The 19424-nt window shown below is 39.6% G+C and overlaps 1 protein-coding gene across 1 annotated transcript in view; it reads left to right on the forward strand.

The window, feature by feature from the left end:
- The window catches only part of LOC136426457 (fibrocystin-L-like), an 80472-nt gene that overhangs the window by 3180 nt on the left and 57868 nt on the right, over positions 1-19424 (forward strand). Inside the window, exons 2-6 of the mRNA XM_066415157.1 lie at positions 8227-8469; positions 17482-17556; positions 17816-17939; positions 18282-18387; positions 18730-18787. Coding sequence (XP_066271254.1) covers positions 8227-8469; positions 17482-17556; positions 17816-17939; positions 18282-18387; positions 18730-18787 — 606 coding nt within the window. The remainder of the gene's footprint in view (positions 1-8226; positions 8470-17481; positions 17557-17815; positions 17940-18281; positions 18388-18729; positions 18788-19424) is intronic.

Here is a 19424-nt window from a genome sequence, read left to right on the forward strand (position 1 = left end):
GAACCAATAGGTCCCGGGTTCGATGCTCACCATGCCCTACGTTGTGCCCTTGGGAAAGGCACTTTACACGACCCTCCCTGGCGGTGGATTGACGCCCACCGAGCCTCTTCGGCTAACCGTGTCAGGTCTAAAGGTGTGCCAAAAAAAACCCACAAAAAAAACACTACGGATCTGGTTGCCAATGTGCCAACATCTAACACATTTGCCACCAAAAAAAACGTACAAAATGGCATTGGTGTCAAGGCTTAGGTTTAGACATGGTTGTCTGATTTGCGTGGTGGTAACAGTCTGACACCGATTATCGGTAAAGTTGAACGGTCAGGTTTGTTTTGAAAACAAGAATACTGCGTTACAAGCAATCACAACAACAATACCCGGAATTCGACAACAGACTTTCAATCCCTAAGGAATGTATCCACGGCTATTTTTTGTTAATCCTGTGAGTTTAGCCACAGACACAACGCAAATAGTTATAAGAAATGATTGTAGCACGCGCGTTCTTCGTGACTCCAGTTTGTTGTCTATTCATGCAGCGTAAACGATGATGACATGGTCAATAGATCGAGAATGACAAAGCAAAGAGGCGAAAGAAAATGATAGCAGTTTAACAGTTTAAGTCATACCTTTTTGTCAGTAAAACATACATACTCTCTATGTATACAGTGTACGTTGTCCAGTGGTAAGTGACCCCACTTTTGGACAATAAGCTGTATAAATAGTGTATAGCTTCTTGTGAGGTAAAAATGAGATACATTTTCAATGCCTACATTTCATTGGGCAACAAAACTCTTGTGGTGCACATAACGTGAGTTCTAGACGGCAAAAGAAGGTCCCAATTCCTCAAGTCTCATGCTTTTAAATGAAAGAGGTTTCAAAAGAACGTTTTCAAAATGCTGTCCTAACGTAGCTGACATATGTCGTTTTACGGTAGGGCGAGCCGACTATTGCCGCCGGTGTTCTGCCCAAACGCGCGTGTCAACATGATTGATAATTTTATCAGACGGAATCTTGTGATATGGAAAGGGCGGGACAACAAAACGGAACATCTGTATCTCAATAGTTCTTTTGAGATTTCTGTCTGATCAAGGAGGTTGGTCTTATCTTTAAAGAAAAGGGACGAATATCTAGATACGACAGATAAAGACAGTCTGCAGATGCCAACCGTCGCAAACACTATCATTAATTCCGTACGGGTATATACTGTGCCATCAAAGGTAACTAGACCTGAATTACTTTTCGGCAATTCGTTCGACTTTGTAAGGAATAGTGAGAGTGTGGAAAGGAACGCACGGCGAGCATCTAGAACCTAGGATGCATCCATCGAAGCGTCGGTGTTGTTGTCTCTGTTAAAGCTGTAGGATTTGGAAAGGTTTTAGCGTTTGTCACTTTTCACCTGGGGGTAAGCCCGTTGCCACAGGGCCTGACATTTCCCGCCATTATGTCACAGCGGGGGATATATATTCATCTTACCTGGTTGCCATGACAACTGTCAAAACAAACCACAAACAGAGGACTGAAATTATAAGGAGTTGACGTAAACACAACAATGTAGATCAGAAAATCGTTCATGATTGATTATACTTTTTACAGTTGACATGTGCTTTACGACTCCACATTGTGCTTTTTCGATGCAGCGAAAATATCAAAGGTCAGAAAGACAATTAAAAAATCCCACCTTACTTAAGACATTGTATTGACAACCTATATTCAAAGACATCCTCAGACTTTTAATTCGTAGAAAAACCTTAGAGGATAAAGGTAAAGATTACTGTCCCTTATGAAGCAAATGAGGGCGTTAAAGAGTGTCCTAGATTCGCATTGTAGCAAAACACGTGCCGGTATACATTACCAAAATAGATAATGGGTGCTCCGAAAGCTTTAAACTGGTATTTCAGTAAGCTTTGAAGAATCCATGAAAGCGTCACACGTTCTGCTAACCCTATCTGCACATGTGAACTATAGATGTATTGTTAACGCATATCACAGAAGGTCTGAGCTAATTTTAGGTCTAATAGAACCCCTTAGTCGAGACAAGTTGGTTCTTTGGCATTTTTAATGACCTTTTCGGGATTTTCCTGAATCCTCATTCCACAAGACCGATGTACTCTGAGAAACGTTCCAGTTGAATACGGTTACTACGTCATAATATTACCATGGTAACGTAGGTATGAATAGTAATTGTCTCATTACATAAATCTTACACAAGTTCTAGAAAGATCGAAACAATTCAGTAGAATCCTAAGCTCTGGAGAAAGGTATATCCCTTTACTGGTTTCCAACAAATGGAATGGTTAAAGGTAAACATTGAGGTAGATTGTTGCAAAAGTATGAAGTTTGCACAAAAAGATTTGGTCTAGTCCTATGAACTGTTGTATCGGCTCTATTGTACTGTCCCGTCGAAGTATAGTTTTGATAACGCTTTGCAGCCCAAGAAGTCTGACAGCGAGGCTATAGAATTCCACCACAGTTTTAATCCTCCGATAATGTATGCATAATCCGCACCTAAGGGCTGCAAACGAGGCCACCTTAGAATACCCTGCTAACATTTGCAGTTACATATTTGTTGGCTTCAAGAGTCACTGACTCACCTTTGTTGCTTTTGTTATTTTGTATTTTAGCCTTGTCCGTTTGGAAAAATTGAGACAAGACTGCTGTATCGCGTTGTAGTCAGTTTTTTAATACTACCTGTCCTGTTCATCGTCCTTGTGTACTAGGTAGTTATCCGCATTCCGTTCTGATAAAGGCTCGTACACAATGACCGGTGTGCACGTGTTGGCGACATGCGTGACATTTTTGTGGGGAGGACTTTTGTTAGCTATCTGTCGTGACAAAACGGTCCGACCAATGAGATATGTGCACAGGAGGAACCGCGTAGAGTATAACTATGGAAACTTTCAGGAAAGTCACAGAGAAAAGCACCCTTTGAGACAGTTGAAACATGATGTATATAAAATCTAGTTAAAAAGCTATGGATGGATTGTAAATGATGTATAAGTTAGCCTGTGGGTAGATCTTGGGAAGATAAAGCTCAGGGTCGTAGCGGCGTCCCTTGGTACTGCAGTGGAACTTCCTGTCTTTGTGTCATCTGGGCATGCAATGGTCTTCATTATTGTGGCAATCAAGAAGTGGTGTAGGTTTTGGCCCTCTAGCAGCTTGTTTTGTAACTGTAATACTGAAAGTTTGGAAGATGATAGTTCAAGGCCTTTCGAATTCTAGGTGTAACGTCACATATTACATTGGCTGCTGATATGTAATAAGACATCTATTCTTTGACATAATTACTCTATTCTTACTTCTAGGCTATGAACATCCCTGTCTCCATACAAAGCCTAGTTATAATATCATCGCTTCATATACCCTAAGACTTCTCACTTTTTATCTATTTCCTTTGTGATGGAAAGTCTCATCCTACATTTTGCATCCTTTCTAATTTTGAATAGGAGCTCGGGTTTCTCTCATTTGTAATCTGAGCTAAAGAATTCGGAGCTGGAGGCAAACTGTTTAGATTGTGGTGTGCATGTGTTGCTGATAATTGTGATGTGCTTACCTGGATACATGAATTCTGGCGCATGGTACTGTATGTATTAGAAAAAAATCAAATATTACAGAATTTAACGTTTCATGATTTTGGAACCAATTCGGTTAGGTACTAAATAACATAAGTTGGTGTGTTACGTCAAAAAACGGTTATACCGGTTCACAATTTTCAAATTTAGAACATTTCTATAACCCTTACAGTCATAACATAACACTAATATCAATAGTCAGAAAAATCTGTTTTCTTTATGAAAGAAATCCTTCCCTCCCTTGTATCTGTTGTCTCCAGGACAACTTTTCAAGTAGTTTGTTTCTTAAATATGACGGTTACAGAGTTCATTTGCATCATAAAGAAGGAATAAACAAAAACAGAAAACTTGTATTTTCTATCCCATTTAAGAATCAAATACAAAGTTATATAAAAAACAATAAAGCCAGTCATATAGGGATTAAAAGCTGCAGACGGACATAGATCTGAGCTATGAGATAAGCGACAATGTGGATTACTGTCAGACGCACGCGCCTTTATCTACTGACGTCTTCAGCGTGATAGAAAAGGTTACGAATAGCCTGAGGAATTTTGTTGCCATGGCAACGTATCAACAAACCACGAGTCTCAAGGCTCCGAGATTATATAGGTGGAAGAAAAGGCCAATAATTAGCCAACAATTTCCAACATGTTATGTCATATTGATTATCTTGTTTGCCCATAAGCCTGTACTACTTTATTGATTTTTCTATGAATGCGTATTTCGGTGAGTATTGCGTTGGCGCCTAATGGAAATAGCCGTAAAGAATGTCGTTACCATGGATGCGTACCATCGTGGGCTATGTAGTGAATGAAAGAAGAAGCCAGTCAACGTAACAGTCTGAAGACATTACATTTACAGGCCTCTTCAATAAGCCTAAGCCCCGTCTTGTTATATTATCATTGCTGTCATTCGATATGATGTCATGTAACATGCCTTGCAAAGCTGTTGTGTTACACCGAATTTCGCAGTGGCTATACCGACAGACTATCATAAAACAGATTGATGATTATTTCACTTATTATTCTACATTGAGGAATAATTCGCGGTGGTTTTATGTTCGCACTTTGTTTTTTCCCGTCACCACATCACGAAGATGTGTTCTGGCTTGCATTACGTTACTTCGGTTGTTTCAACCCCGAAATCAAATTCTCCCCGAAGTTGAATCAATTTACAGTAACGATACTCAACTTTGCTCGTTCGAGTTTGGTTAGGAGCGGGAAGACCGCATTTGTGCAATAAATCACAAGTGTATAATTACCATCAACTAATGGTGGTAAAAATGAGTAAAAAGTGCATTGCTAATTTTCGACCGACCTTCACTGAAAAGATGTTCTGCTATATGTCACCTTTTGTAAATTCTAATGATACTGACGTAACTCAATTAAGCGTGAGGATAACACTTCGATGACTCTTTAGATCAGAGACGTCAGTGACAATGATTTATTCATCGTTTTATTTCACCTTCAGTACACCTGGTTGTTGTGTTGATTTTTGCAAGAAAACAATATCCGTGCAGCGTGACATACACCGTGTGCTTGTGTTCAAAGCCACCAGTACATACATGCACAATATGTACGCTGCAGTATGTCATGATATGAACTTCAGTATTCTGATATTATACCCACCATAGACGGCATGTATATACATTTTATAAAACTTGTGTCAAACCATGATGCCTATCTGCTCCTGTTACCATTCACCATTCACTTAAAGCTCTCTAGTGCGGAAACAACTAACAAACACTACGAATAGATGTGTACAGTATACATTCATTCTCCAGTCGAAATGATCGAGCTTAGTGACTCATCTAAAGATGTGCGAGGAAGAAGATGTTGTATTTCGTTGCTTTTATACCCAAAGACGCAAGTCGCGTCCTTGGGCCCTTATCAACTAAGGGAAAGGGTTACGCCTTTAACACTAAACCACTTCAACTCCCAACGTCTTAAACTTAAAGACGCAAAAAAAACCTCACATTCCGTCGTCATTTGCCTTTGTGATATACCCCTGTTCGTTTTTGAGTTCAGTTTGTGTCACGGTCTACCTTTAGTTTCGCAACTTGTCATCCACCCTAAACAAATCCACGCGAAGGCTACCGTGCCAACCCTCCTCACTCAGGTGTAGGAACTGACACGGTCATCATGCTCGAATATCTGTTTCCGTATCTGTACTTCTGTATGATCTGAATACGAATAAAGATTACGAGTGATTTGCCATACATACATACATTCTCGTTTATATCACAACCATTACAGAAAATCTGTTTACACCACCCAGTCATCAACAGGTCCATCGAATTCTACCAAAGATATTCCATGCCGAAAAATCGATCACGTTTTTCACCAACCCTGACGTGCATTGCGTGACCCTTTTAGCCAACTCAAAATACTTGTTCACATCAAATTAGCGTGACACAAACTGAGGCTTTCAAATCTACGGTCTAGTGCCGCTAAATACTTAAGGACCTTGAAAGACAATATAGATGCCTTTACATTAATCCCCGATGAAATATTAATTTTTAATCATCGTACACAAATAGCATGCGTTTCTGAGGAAGGCTATCTTCTATTATCTTTCTTTGAAAACATGTTGTTGTTCATCAACTTAAAAGGCCGTTGCTTTCATAATATCAACCTCAAATGATTTCTATGTAGCTACACCAATTCCTACAAACACGCGTTAAAACATGTGATCCAGTAATTTTTCAAGATTACGAAAAGTGCTAAGTAATGCAAGTACACATTCTTGAAATAAATGGGGTTTATCGTCTTGGAACTACCACAAAACCTTAAACAGATTTTGCATATCTTAAGGCCGACTATGGAGATGTTAAATTGTCCAAAACAACTGTCATAGTAACGTCAAACATTGGTAAGGACTTGACTATCTAAAGGTTAGCATATAATGCAATGTGAAGCTTAAGTTCTGCAAATGAATGACACCAATTGTGCTCGTTGCCTAGCGTAGTACAAACTTGTGGTCTGCGGTTCTTAACTTTGACTTCGAGAATAGTAATCGAATGGATTTAGTTTATCCTGGCTTTATATCCCTGTGAAGGAGAATTAATATAAAGCCGAAAATTTGTTTTAATTTCCTCTACAGCTGTTTGAGTGTTAGATTTGGATTCCATGGGTCTTACAGTATTAGTCATCAGAAGTGGAAATGTGAGTGAACGGCAATGTTGTATCGCCGTGCGGATGAAAAGAAAGATCCCATATTGTCTTCAGGTAGTTATTTTGTTGGGTAATATTTATTTGGGGATGTTGAATGACAAACCTTCTTATCATATGCTATTCAGTCACAACGATTGCTGACAGAAAACGGGGCATATGATAAGAAGGTCACAATTTTCCCCAACAACCTTTGTATCAATATCCGTAATGTCATTGACCTTGCCAATGTAATGACGTAACAGCTTAACGTGAGTCAGCACAACATGCAGAACAATACAACCGCTAAATCATCCCCCTAACGTTACGTGACAACCTGCACGTACTCTTTTGTTCCCGGTTGTTGAAGATGGTCACGACATAACCAGCGTCATTGACCTTTCATTGCCCAGGAAATAACATCGTCACCGTTTATTCTTTTACCGCAAGGAACAGGCTATTCTTTTACCATAAGTTTCTCATCTTAAGCCACACTGACTTTTTGTGGATGACATACTCGCATGCATCAGTTTTCCCCGGTTTTCTAAAAAAAAGGACATTATACCCCACCTCGAAACTACAGGAAAATATCTGCGGAATTGAAGGGAAGGCAATAGTGGTATGTATCAAATCGTGAAAAAGTCAATCAACACGCACACGCACACGCACACGCACACGCACAAGAGAACAGCAAATGTATGAATGTTCTGTATGTGTGAGGGATTTCGTAGCTACAGGTGATGGTATTGTGGCCAATTTTGGGATGTGGTATTTCTAAGGGTTTCTAGGAGCTTCTTGAAATGCAAGACACCACACACGTACACGCCTATCTTAAATCCATCTAAAATGGGACCTTAAACCATTCTTAATCTGAAGGGTTCTCTTAACACTTAGGAAAGATCAAGTCCTCTCACAGGAACAAAGCACAACCGGCAGTTTCCTAGGCGACGATCCAAACCGCTGCCGGGGTTCCGAAACACTTTTAAACCTTGACTTTTCCGGCGTACCACATATGTTCTCATCTTGTTCTTATTCGCGATGTTTTTTTTTTTTCATATCGCAAATGAAAACAGACAAAAAAAGCAACTTGCTTTTAGCGTTGAACATTCAGTGGCATCCCTAACCCTTAACTTAAAGACCAAAACTGTAAGAATTGAAAGAAAGAAATAGAAGAAGGGTGGTTAAATTTAAGACCTAGTAGATCCTAGAATGCCAGAAGTTGTCTATATAAAGTCATGGACTTGACGTTGCATGATTTGGAAGACTGTATCAGGAAGAACCTGCCTTTTAGATACAACAAACAATGTGTCAATCTTGAAAGTTTTGGATAACCTAGGTTAGGGCGAGATGACTAATGAAATTATGTGATTTGGGGCCCCCATGTGGTTTTTCTTGATACTTCAGCAGAACGTGCGGTTTTGGTATCTCGTGTTCTGGACATGCTAGGATGCTTGAAAAGGTATGATATATTGCAGGTTCCTAATCTGCATATCTTTCTTTTCATCTTCTAGAATCATGCCAGTCGGGTGAAAGAGGAAAAGACTACCGAGGTACAGTCTCTGTGACCAACACCGGCAAGACTTGCCAACGCTGGGACATCCAGTCACCTCATTCACACCAGAGGACTCCTACTAATCGTCCGTCATCCGGACTGGAAGAGAATTACTGCCGGAATCCGGATAACGAGCCCGGAGTTTGGTGCTACACCACGGACCCCAGCACCCGATGGGAGCGGTGCGATGTGCCATACTGTGGTAAGATCTGAATCTATAACTTTGAATGAGGAACTAGTGTTTGTAACGTCTATGCGAATATTTTCCTTTCATCTACTACAATACATCTACTTCTCGATAGCGTTTAATGACTAGTGGACGATATCGTATAACTTATGACGTTAACTGAAGGTACGTTTTAGTACGACACTTCTACAAAGACAGTATTAGTAGAGTGCAAAGACATGTCATGTTTGTCAGAAAAAAAACGCCATCGTATACATATATAATACGATAGCGTTTTCATACTTCGATTACGGTATCGTTAACCTGTTTAGGTTGGTTTAATGTATATTTTGCTACGTCATTGGCATGTGCGGTTTTAGATTTTCCAAGTCAAGTTCGGTCCATGCAGGCTGTATTGCCCCAGGAGGGGGAGCGATGTCCCTCCATATGACATGTCTTGAGTGATGTAACCGTAAGGTCGTTGAACCCATCACTGGCATCTTACGCGAAAGGGTGGAAGAATTGATACACAGAAAGTTATATAGAAGACCGGTCAACTGAAAGAAACAATTATCAGCGTGAGTGTTGAGTGGCGTGCAACGTTTTCTTTGATGTCGGAACTCTTGAGGGTTTAGTAGGGGGTTTCTTGAACTATTTTTTCCATTTTTTTCATCACGCTTTGATAGAATTGTGCTTGACATATCCCTCTCAATATTGTAGTGTTACAAAAAATCCAAGGAATATGTTATGTGAAAAATCCATTTAAACATCTTCAAATTCACAAAAGGATGTCCTCCAATACCCTATAATGCCCTTCGTGATGGTCCTTTAGAGAACGTGCCAACGTGTCCTCGTGTCTTTATCAACGTTTTCTCAGACCTTGCATGCCGATCTGTTACCCCCTATTCATCGTGTGGAATATTCCGAAATCAAGCGGGGATTAGGAAAACATCATAGGTACCTAGGTCGTACCATTACAGAGTAGGGGCAGGGAGTACACCTTGAAGATGAACAATAGCCCGATCACGCAACGTGAACAAGTGATGTGTACGACCCTTGTAATCATTATCGGTGTATAACAGCGGGCGGTAATAGTGTTCTTAGTGTATTTTCAAGCCCGCTTGAATCAGCGGCGCCCAGTATGGAGCGCTCTCAGTAGACCCAGACCTGGAAACGAAGTGATAGCATTTCCAGGATGGCTAAGATGAAACCGCTCCATCTTGCGGTCATTTTGATCTGTTTGTCGTCGTTTGTTGGGAAGATTGTCGCCAAGAGCAATCCTGGTGAGGTATTTTTTTACGATACATAATATATGAGGTATGTGACCGCTAGCTGCTCGTGAAAGATATGACATGCCTGCGATGTTTACGAGTCTGTGGTACCTTTTTTACTGCTAGGCTAGGTTCGTATGTAGTAAAGCGTATCCAGTGATCTTCAATTTTGATGTCAGATACACGTCATAAGATGGTGACCTGCATGAGGCGTCGTAAGACTGGTTTAGACTAGACCTGCATAAGCGGTATTTTCTGAGGTATATTTGAAGGCGTTGGTTTTAATCTAATCCGGTCCTGCTTTGCCGCTACTTTAGTGCGTTTATATGCGCGTCTTTCCCATAGATCCAAGAAGATAGCAATTTTTATATCTATCGCTACAATGCACGGTTGGAGTGTTTTTTCACATCAAAGGCTTCTTTATTTCAAGTACAATTTCTTCATCAGAAAGCAGAAGGACGTGTGACAGGTGGTTTTATGAATAATCTAGGCTAGGATTGGCGCAAGTCGGGTATGTTTGTGAGGGAGAAAAACAGATCATGAAAAGAAATAGCTGGTCTTAGAGCAAGAGGACGAAAAAAATATTCACGGCAAAAGACGAAAGAACGTTACAAAGGCGTAAAAAATCCCGCCCTCTTTCCCGTGTTTATTTTCAACGTACTGAAATATTAGTTGTGTTATTGGCTTTTTGTTTGGTTTTCCTGTTATTTCATCAATTTTCTTACAATTAGTAGTTTTGAAAAAAGGTCATTCATTGCTTACAACATATATTTTGAACATTCATGACACTTGCTCCGGCAAAAGATACCACCTAGAAATATATTTTTTCAAAGAATACCGCAGATTTTTATTACAGAAGATCTTATGAAGATGTACATTTGTCTTCCTGAAAACCTATATGTATTCGTGTGTTGTTTTTCGGACTTTTTTGCCAATGTTGTCTTCAGTACACAAAGAATGAAAATTTTGATAAGAATGCGCAAAATTTGCTTTCAAAACAAAATCAACATGTTTACGGAGCAATGTCCTCTTGATGCATATTTCATAACAGAGTTGTCAACTGATAACATGAGCCATAGAATTTACAACACCTTTTATAGTATTTCTTTTGTCTAGTCCATATTAGTAATATTTATATCAATCAAATCTGATAGAATGAGGGCGTTAACCGGGCGTTGATATCTCCTACGTCCTTCCGGTGGTTTTCTAGTAATCAATCTTTAGCACCTTTCGGGGTTTCAGACATAAATCAACTGGTCTCCGATAACCGTGACGCATGTAACTCCGAATTCGACTGACACCGATTCGGAGACAAGGCGATTCGATTCGTGGCATCGTATGGCCGTATGGTTAAGGTATAAACCTGGAAATCAAGAGGCTTTGGGTTTGAATCCATGGTAGTTCCCAATATTCTGCTCTTGGGCAATGCATTCAACACAAAATTCCCCATGTCGCTCAGGTTTTAAAGAAGTGCCTACATGTACTACATGTAGCTGGTTAGGGCCTAGGGATGTCCTCTGGGAAGGGAAGGGAAGTCCCGTGTTTGAGCAGAGCCAGGCACCTCGAGCACACGTATCGAAAAGAATAGAAGTCCTTCCCGGTTTGAGGGGTTGACAACCTGACAGTCTGGTCCTAGGTTGACATCTTGAAAAGGTGATAGTCACCTTTGCCGCTGGGCCTCAGAAATTTGGCATTACATCTAAGAATTGATTGATAAATACATGAAACAATTCGAAGTATTTCGAGAATGGCTAAAATGAAGTTTCTTCATCTGTGGCCATTTCTGTCTACTTTATAGTATTCTTTGAAAAGGCTGTCGCTATCTTAAGGGCAAAACTTGTGAGGTACTTTTTACGATGTATAGTAGATATGAGATATGTCCCCGCTAGCTACTCTTGAAAGTTATGATATGTCTGAGATCTTTACGAGCCTGCGGTCCTTTTTTATTGCTAGTAAACCCTTTAGTATCAATCGAACGTTGGTCAAGGACTTATTGCGGCTGTTATAAAAAAACGCACTCCGCATCTTCGAGCAAAATCGATTTGCTAAGTGATATATATTGTTTGATCGTGGGCTTTTTTTTATAGTTTTTGGCTTGCGAAATTAGGTTATGAATCTATATACTTTTGCGTAACTACGGAAACACAAAACATACATTGTATTATATTTTTGTATCGCTCTTTGTGCAACTTTACGCTCTAAAATTGATTTCTAGTCCTACTTGTTTGTACAGTTGCACAAAGCCGAATATGTCTTTTAGAATATCTGACTCATTCGTAAAATTGTCACCGTTTCTTCATGAAAAATGCACATCGCCGACTGGACAATGCTATTTTATATTTGTGAAGTGAAGAGGAAGAAAATTGCACAAAACATGTCCTGCACAAGCTTAAGGCATTCCTTCAAGACTATTTCATTCAAGACTTAGCTTTATATTTTCTTTAGAAATGGACATTTTACGAGCTAGACAATACGGTTTTCTGTTTGTGAAATGAAGATGAAGAAATCGCCTGTACAGATCTTACCAGACAGAATGTTTCTTCTAGTGTACTTTGTTCCTTATAGATCTGTTTTTATCATTTCATTAAAAGACAATTTACGAACTGGACAATCCAGGTTTCTGTTTGTGAAGTCAACAAGAAGAAAATTGCACAAAACATGTCCTACTTCTGTACAATTCTGATGAAAGCACGGTCCGAAAATGTCCTCCTATAATAGGACAGAGCTAGTTACTTTTACAGCCTGGTTTTCATTGACTTTTGTATGTAATCCGACTATGTTCTTCTCGTCCTTGTGGCACTCTATGTGTCTCCATTCTTTTGTAGCTGACCTAGGTTTATGACAAAGGTTATCAAATCTGCTAGGAGGAAATGCGCTGCTGAAAAGAATGAGAAAGAGACAAATGAGGAATTGTGCTGGAGACGATAAAAACTTTCATGGAAAACTCTACCCCCCCCTTCTATTTTGCACCATGTTTTCCCACGACAAACGCTTAGAGGACCGTTTAAGGCGTGTAGGATAGAATAGGATTTGGGCGAAGGGATTTTGTCTTCATCGTCAAGCCGACATTGATAGAAAAGATCTTAATGCCTTTGAGACAACCGTCCCTTTTAATTCATGGGACCTGCAAGTAAACTGATGCACTGATCGGCAACACACTTGAGGCGTCGCCAAAAAACGTATAACTTTGAAATTAGTACAAGGAATATGTCTCGAAAACGACCAGAACGAATGCTAACAAATTGATACCGTGTCCAAGAGCCCTTTAGGCCTTTCTTTGCCTAACGTAAGGCTACGTCAGACAGGTAAAATACTGTTTACATCGGTCGCCATGGTGACGTTATTCTGTCTGTATCCCCCGTGGTGTTACCGAAGGTGAATATGGGATTTAGTGAAGGTCTCTTCTTGTTTTGGGTCAGGAAGCAGCGAGTAATTACGCTAAACCCAGAAAATCCCAGGTGATTTCGCCTTACAGAGCGTAAGATCAAAGAAAGCATACAACAGTCACCTGCTGGGAAGAAAATAAGCAGTTGGTAACAATACTACAGGTTCTGGTCTCTGCACGGGTATGTTAGCGTAGTCTCGTAGGTTGTTGTGTGTTACCTCTGTTTATTATTGTTAGGCTGCACCAAGTAATTTTTATGGATGACGTCCGCGCGCGCATTGATTTTGGTCTGTACCCAGAAAAAAAACAAGAAATTCCGCTTCCTGTAACTATGACCAAAGAGTTACGACAGTGCCGGAAATCGTTAGATTAATGTAAAACTCGTCACGCAAAATGCATAAATAAGGAAGTGGCTACTTACTGACAGGATGATCCTGTCATCAGTAGAAAAAATTGGATCATCCTGTCAGCAGTGCATTTTTTCTACTGCTGACAGGATCGTCCTCTCAGTAGTGCAATTTTTCTACTGATCATCCTGTCAGCAGTGCAGATTTTTCCTGCTGACAAGATTTTTCAAATCTAGGCATCTTATTTTTTCGGCCCTTCTTGTTTTTTTTTTCGCGCTCTCGCATTAGATTTAGGGTTTCCAAAGGACGTCATCCATAAAAATTACTTGGTGCAGCCTTACCTAATTTGAAGAAAATGGACATGTGGGAAACTAACTAGCCTCCGACTTTTGTAACGATTGTAAAATGCTCCTTAAAAGACAATATCTGTCGGCAGATAGAAAACGAAGTTTCCCTTCTGTAGCATAATTCTACGAGTCATAAGATCCTACAAAATATGTGCAAATAGAATAATGATACTCAGCTGGTATTCGACTAAAAATACTTTGCTTTGAAGTAAATTTGCAAAATATATAATTAAGAGGAGTCTTGTGAATGCAACGCTGTACATGCAAAAGAAAGAAAGAAAGAAAATAGATCAATCATCCCTTTCATCCCAAACTACCTGTAGTAACCAGCAACTTCAAACAATCGTCAAAGTTTACCAACAAACAAATCTTCAACACAATAGACTATCACCATAGCGATCTTACTCTGGCTTATGCTACAAGATTGACAAAACACGTGTGAAGAATATATCATTAATCGATTACAAAAGCTTTCTGGACTTCTTTAGTTGCTAGAGACCAAGGCTTGAGGCAACGACTTCTTTCAACAATGATAAGCTGACTTTCTTGTTCAGTACCCGCGATTTTGTTGATGCTTCGCTGCTTCCGAAAACCATATTTGCTGTTGTTGGTTGTAAAGTCCTTGGCAATCTTGACTAGACGGCGCCTTGTACTATTTGCATTGTCCTCTCTAAACCCACAACAAAAGCTAGACCATAGCTCTCTCACGCAAGCATTTCAGTCAATAGGCACCCACACTAAAGCTCTGGCTGTGTGCTAATGCTATTCGCTCATAATGCAAAAGTATTCAGGGATATGGAGACGCAATGAAAAAGAATATCATGCTTATAGTAGATAAAGGGTTCACTTTGAATTATTTATTTCATGTCAATCATAGAGTATTCCTTGGAGATGTATTCATTGAAAGAAGATACGTAACGACATTAGATGTTATAAGGTCTAATGGATATGACACATTGTGTAGCATCTTATAGCATTAGTGCAGAAACGACAATGATGTATAACGTTACATGTGTATGAGAAACACGTGTCGACTTTGATTCGAAACGTCTATTTTTTCCAATATCTCTTTTGATGTGTTTGTGTGCCTTTGTGTGACAATAGTCAATATCGGACTTTCAGGATCCAATGACATTATAGTGGTAGGATGTACACATGTACAAGAAATTCTAACTGTGTATAAGCAATTGACAGGGTCACTGTAATATATATATATATATATATATATATATATATATATATATATATATATATATATATATATATATATATATATATATATAGGAGCACATCAACTTATACTGTGTTCGCCATGTCTTGCTGAGGTTCATCAGGTTATACATTCATTTTGCATCTCGTGGTACATAACTACAGATACTAAGAAGAAATTCAGTGCGAATTGGTGAGTGCACTTGCATGCTTTAAGCTCCTGTTTCCTGTCGCAAATGATCCAAAATTCATGGACGGCCGCATGAGCTGGCACAGAAGACTAGCATGCAAACACGCCGAATAACTCCCAACCACAGATGACCTTGGTCCCCATTCGCGATAACTCTCAACCATGGTCTGTGGAACGTCGGGAGGACACGGTCAGCAATTTCTGACACTGAGGGCTATAGTTTTTTAGCTTTGTATTTCATAACATATCGGAATTATCTTAAGATTATATTTCATGACCTGTAGCATCATCTGCCTACCCATTTCCCCTTTTCTTTTGTATTCTTATGTAACTTATACATGTTTTATGGTTAACTCTCCTACCCAGTCAATTTCTTCACCCTTTGTAAAACATCGTATCCTTTTAAACTTTCTAAGCCCTCATCACTTTTGTTACGAGAGGTCACTTCAACCATTTCATTACTGAACACTTAAGGTGGTTGAACTCCTAGAATGAAAACGCCATGCTGAAAGTATGCATTGATAGCTAGGGACGGGACAGGCACACGCTTAAGCGGCGAACCTTATCTCAAAAACAATTTTAAAGATAATATCAGTTTTTCAATACTAAATGGAAAGCTTATCTGTTTTAATCGGACGATTCCACTCTGTTAAACAGGTCAATACACTTGGTTTTCAGAAGGGACGTAGCCCCCTTGTTCATATCCATCTGGCCCTGTAATAGCATATCATCATCATCGTAATGTTATACGTCTGACTACAGATGTAGGTTGGGAAGAGGACAAAACGTATCATTAAAAGAGTCAGTCATAATTTGTCGATTTGGTGACGTCAATCAACTTGCAAGCATACATTAGAGAAAATAAAGCGTCTCTTGTGTAGAAGGTTAGACATCCACGTCAGGTAATAAGATGCGCAAGGAAACAGCAACAGAATAGATGTGTACCTTTTATCAATTCCCACTGAACATGATCTGTAGTTTTAACTTGTAGTTTTAACATATGGAGTTGAACATAATCTGTAGATCTAACAACGTTTGAACTGTTTACAGATCTATCCAGTAGCTTGAGTAACTGTTTTCTTGCGCATCTTATCACCTGAATGTTTAACCTTCATTGACATAAAAGACGCTTTGTTTTCTCTAATGCATGCTGTCAGTTTGATGGACGTTACCGAATCTACACATTTATGACTGACTCTTTTAATGATACGTTTTGTCCTCTTCCCGACCTACATCTGTAGTCAGACGTATAACATTACTATGATGATGATATGCTATTACATGGCCAGATGGATATGAACAAGGGGGCTACGTCCCCTCGAAAATCGAGGTGCATTAACCTGTACAACAGAGTGGAATCGTCTGATTAAAACAGAAAAACTTTCCATTTCGTATTGGAAAGCTGATAGTATCTTTAAAATGGTTTTGGAGATAAGGTTTGCCGCTGGCGTATTCATGCCTGTCCCGTCCCTAGCTATCAGTGAATATTTTCTGCATGGCGTCTTCAATCTAGAGGTTTAACCACCTTAAGTGTTGAGTAATGAAATGGTTGAAGTGACCTTTCTCTGATTTACCTGTAGCCTATTATTAAACCTCCAGGATCTCTCGTTAAATGATACCAAACTGCCCGAGGACACATCAACGTACGCAAACAAGCCATATAATGATCTGTGACGTTTGTTGCCTTCTTTTGTTTGGAGTTAATGGTGGTAAAAACATGCACCATTTCTAAAATGGTGTTTTTTTGTTTGTGTGTGAATGCGTAAGACAATGAACAATTTTGATCACTTAAGCAAATGGTTACTTCTAGGATTTTAGCGAGTATAGTTTAAATAATTACAAGGCGGAGATAGGAAGAGTGCGAAGGAAAACCTGCAACACAGCATCCGGCAGAAATAGAAATGCTAAATGCTAGAAAAATTTGCCCTCTCTATGCTATATGTTTTACAGTCGCATTATTTAGCAAAAGAAAAAGGACAAGCGGAATGAAGAAATCAAAAGGAAGAAAGTTGGTAAATGCCGAAAAAGATTTGAAAAAGTAAGATATTTTTCAACAAATTCATAACAATTTAAATCATATGAAAATGATTTGAAAGTATTACAAACATCATTTGAAAACCCTGCGGTGACTTGGAATGAACTTCAGCTAATTGTCATTTGTAAGGTAGATTAATCTTCAAGAATCTCTGTAGTTATGTAGCAGATGTTGCCATACGTTGTACATGTACCTTGCGCATTTGCCGTGCAATAAAGTGTATCATTCTGATATATTTCAAATCTTTTCTCTCCCAAAATGCAGGCGGATCGGTGAAGAAAATCTCGCCTCGCTCGGGAAGCCTGGAGGGGAAAACCCGGATTACAATCAGTGGCAGTGGTAAGAAATACAAGTTTATCTCTGTCGTTTATTTAAAAAAATGAAACATTCTACATTATATAGAAAGAAAATTCAAACTCTACAACTGGATAGAATTTTGACATTTTCTTCCGGAAGTAAATTTCCAAACTTTGTAGAGTTTGAATTGTCGGTATATATTGTTTACCTCCGAGATGTCTAACCATCATAAACGTATTGTAAATTACAGTTGAAAAAGGTGAAAAAGGTTCACAAGTATGTCGTTTTTATTGACAAACAGGTTTTCCGGAGGACCAGTACGCCGGAAACAAGGTGTTTCTCATCAGCAAGGACGGGACCCGGTCCGTGGAGTGCGACGTGGAGAAACAACAAAGCACCGGGCACTCTATCGTCTGTGACACCAGGTCAGAAACTATATTTTCTTCATATTTCAACTTCTACATTTCAACTATCTGATTCTGTACAACCGAACAACAAACGCCCATCGACGTAAGTTATAACGTTACACCAGCTTCCCAGGCAAGTGGCTTGGCAGCTGAATCTTTTGCTTGGCGATTCCAATAGAGAAATGTTGAGGGGGTAGTATGTATCACTTAAAAAAATGGAAATAGATTTTGTTTTCTTATTACGGTACTAAAAGAAGGCAAAACAAACTTTTGATATAGGTATATCTTGTGCTAAATTTAACAACCCTGAATCTGTGCCGAAAGTTGATACATGTACATCAATACACGTGTGTGTCCCAGGCCGGCCCCCGAGGGAGAGTACTATGTGCGGCTTTTCGAGAACGAGGTGCAGCTCCCTCTAGAGGCGCACTGCGACAGTCCAGACGATGAACTGTGCCGGTTCGAGGTAAGTTTCTCTGTCTGAAGTAAACAACAATACCAGGCAGTATCATATCTCTGGAATTAGGTATATGACAAGCCTGGAGAAGCTGATGGTTCCATTTATAACTTCAAATCACCCAGAGCAAGGAGTACAACATAGATGTGTGCAAACGCAACACCACATGTGTCCAGTTTCCAGGAAGAATTGTTTACAAAACTGATCCGCGGGTCATCTTTCATCCTGGAAGTTTTTGGGGCAGCAATATGCCAGCTAGCTGGGATATATGTATGTTAACTAATGTGTTGATCTTTATCAGTTTATATATCAAAAGATCGGTACTTAATCCATTCTTCATTCTGAATTCAGTACGAAGATGGCCGCACGCCGTACATTGAGTCGATCACCCCCAGCTCCGGACCTCCTCGTAAGTCTTACACTTTTAACGTTATATCTACTAGTACTAACGTATGCACTGAATTTACAACAATAATCCATTGTGCCAGTCCACTTGCGCCTAACAACGGGTACCACAAATTATGCACAAACACCCTGGTGTGTGAAAGATCAGAAGAATCCAATTTTTGGACAGACATCAGGATGTTTGGAGGTCAAAGGTCAGGGGCTTAGTCGAACCGAGAGAGGAAACAGAGTTCAAAGATCTCATACCTCCGTGAAATCCTCTTTCATTGACCTCATGACCTTGAAGGTCTGTCAGTTGTCACACAAGGTTGATGAATTGAGACGAAAGAACTTATGATTCCATTTTAAGATAATGGACCATTATCTTAAAGGGGCATATTGTGACATGAGCATAAAACGAAATTCTTTGTTTTTGATTATTTTTCTACATCATTAGTTGAATCTACCTTATTACACTGCACAGCAATATTCATCACGTACGGATGCGACTTTGTAGTGTCGTGCGAACGTCTTGAAAAAAATTATATATGCAATCCCCACTGCCGCTTGAAATTGGCCGCCATCTTGTCCAACATTCCGACGAACCACCGAACACGCGATCGAACGCCCGACGTTCTGAAGTTTGTTTACTTGTGGTGATT

Source organism: Branchiostoma lanceolatum, chromosome 1 (genome assembly GCF_035083965.1).
Source record: "Branchiostoma lanceolatum isolate klBraLanc5 chromosome 1, klBraLanc5.hap2, whole genome shotgun sequence".
Taxonomy (NCBI): Eukaryota; Metazoa; Chordata; class Leptocardii; order Amphioxiformes; family Branchiostomatidae; genus Branchiostoma; species Branchiostoma lanceolatum.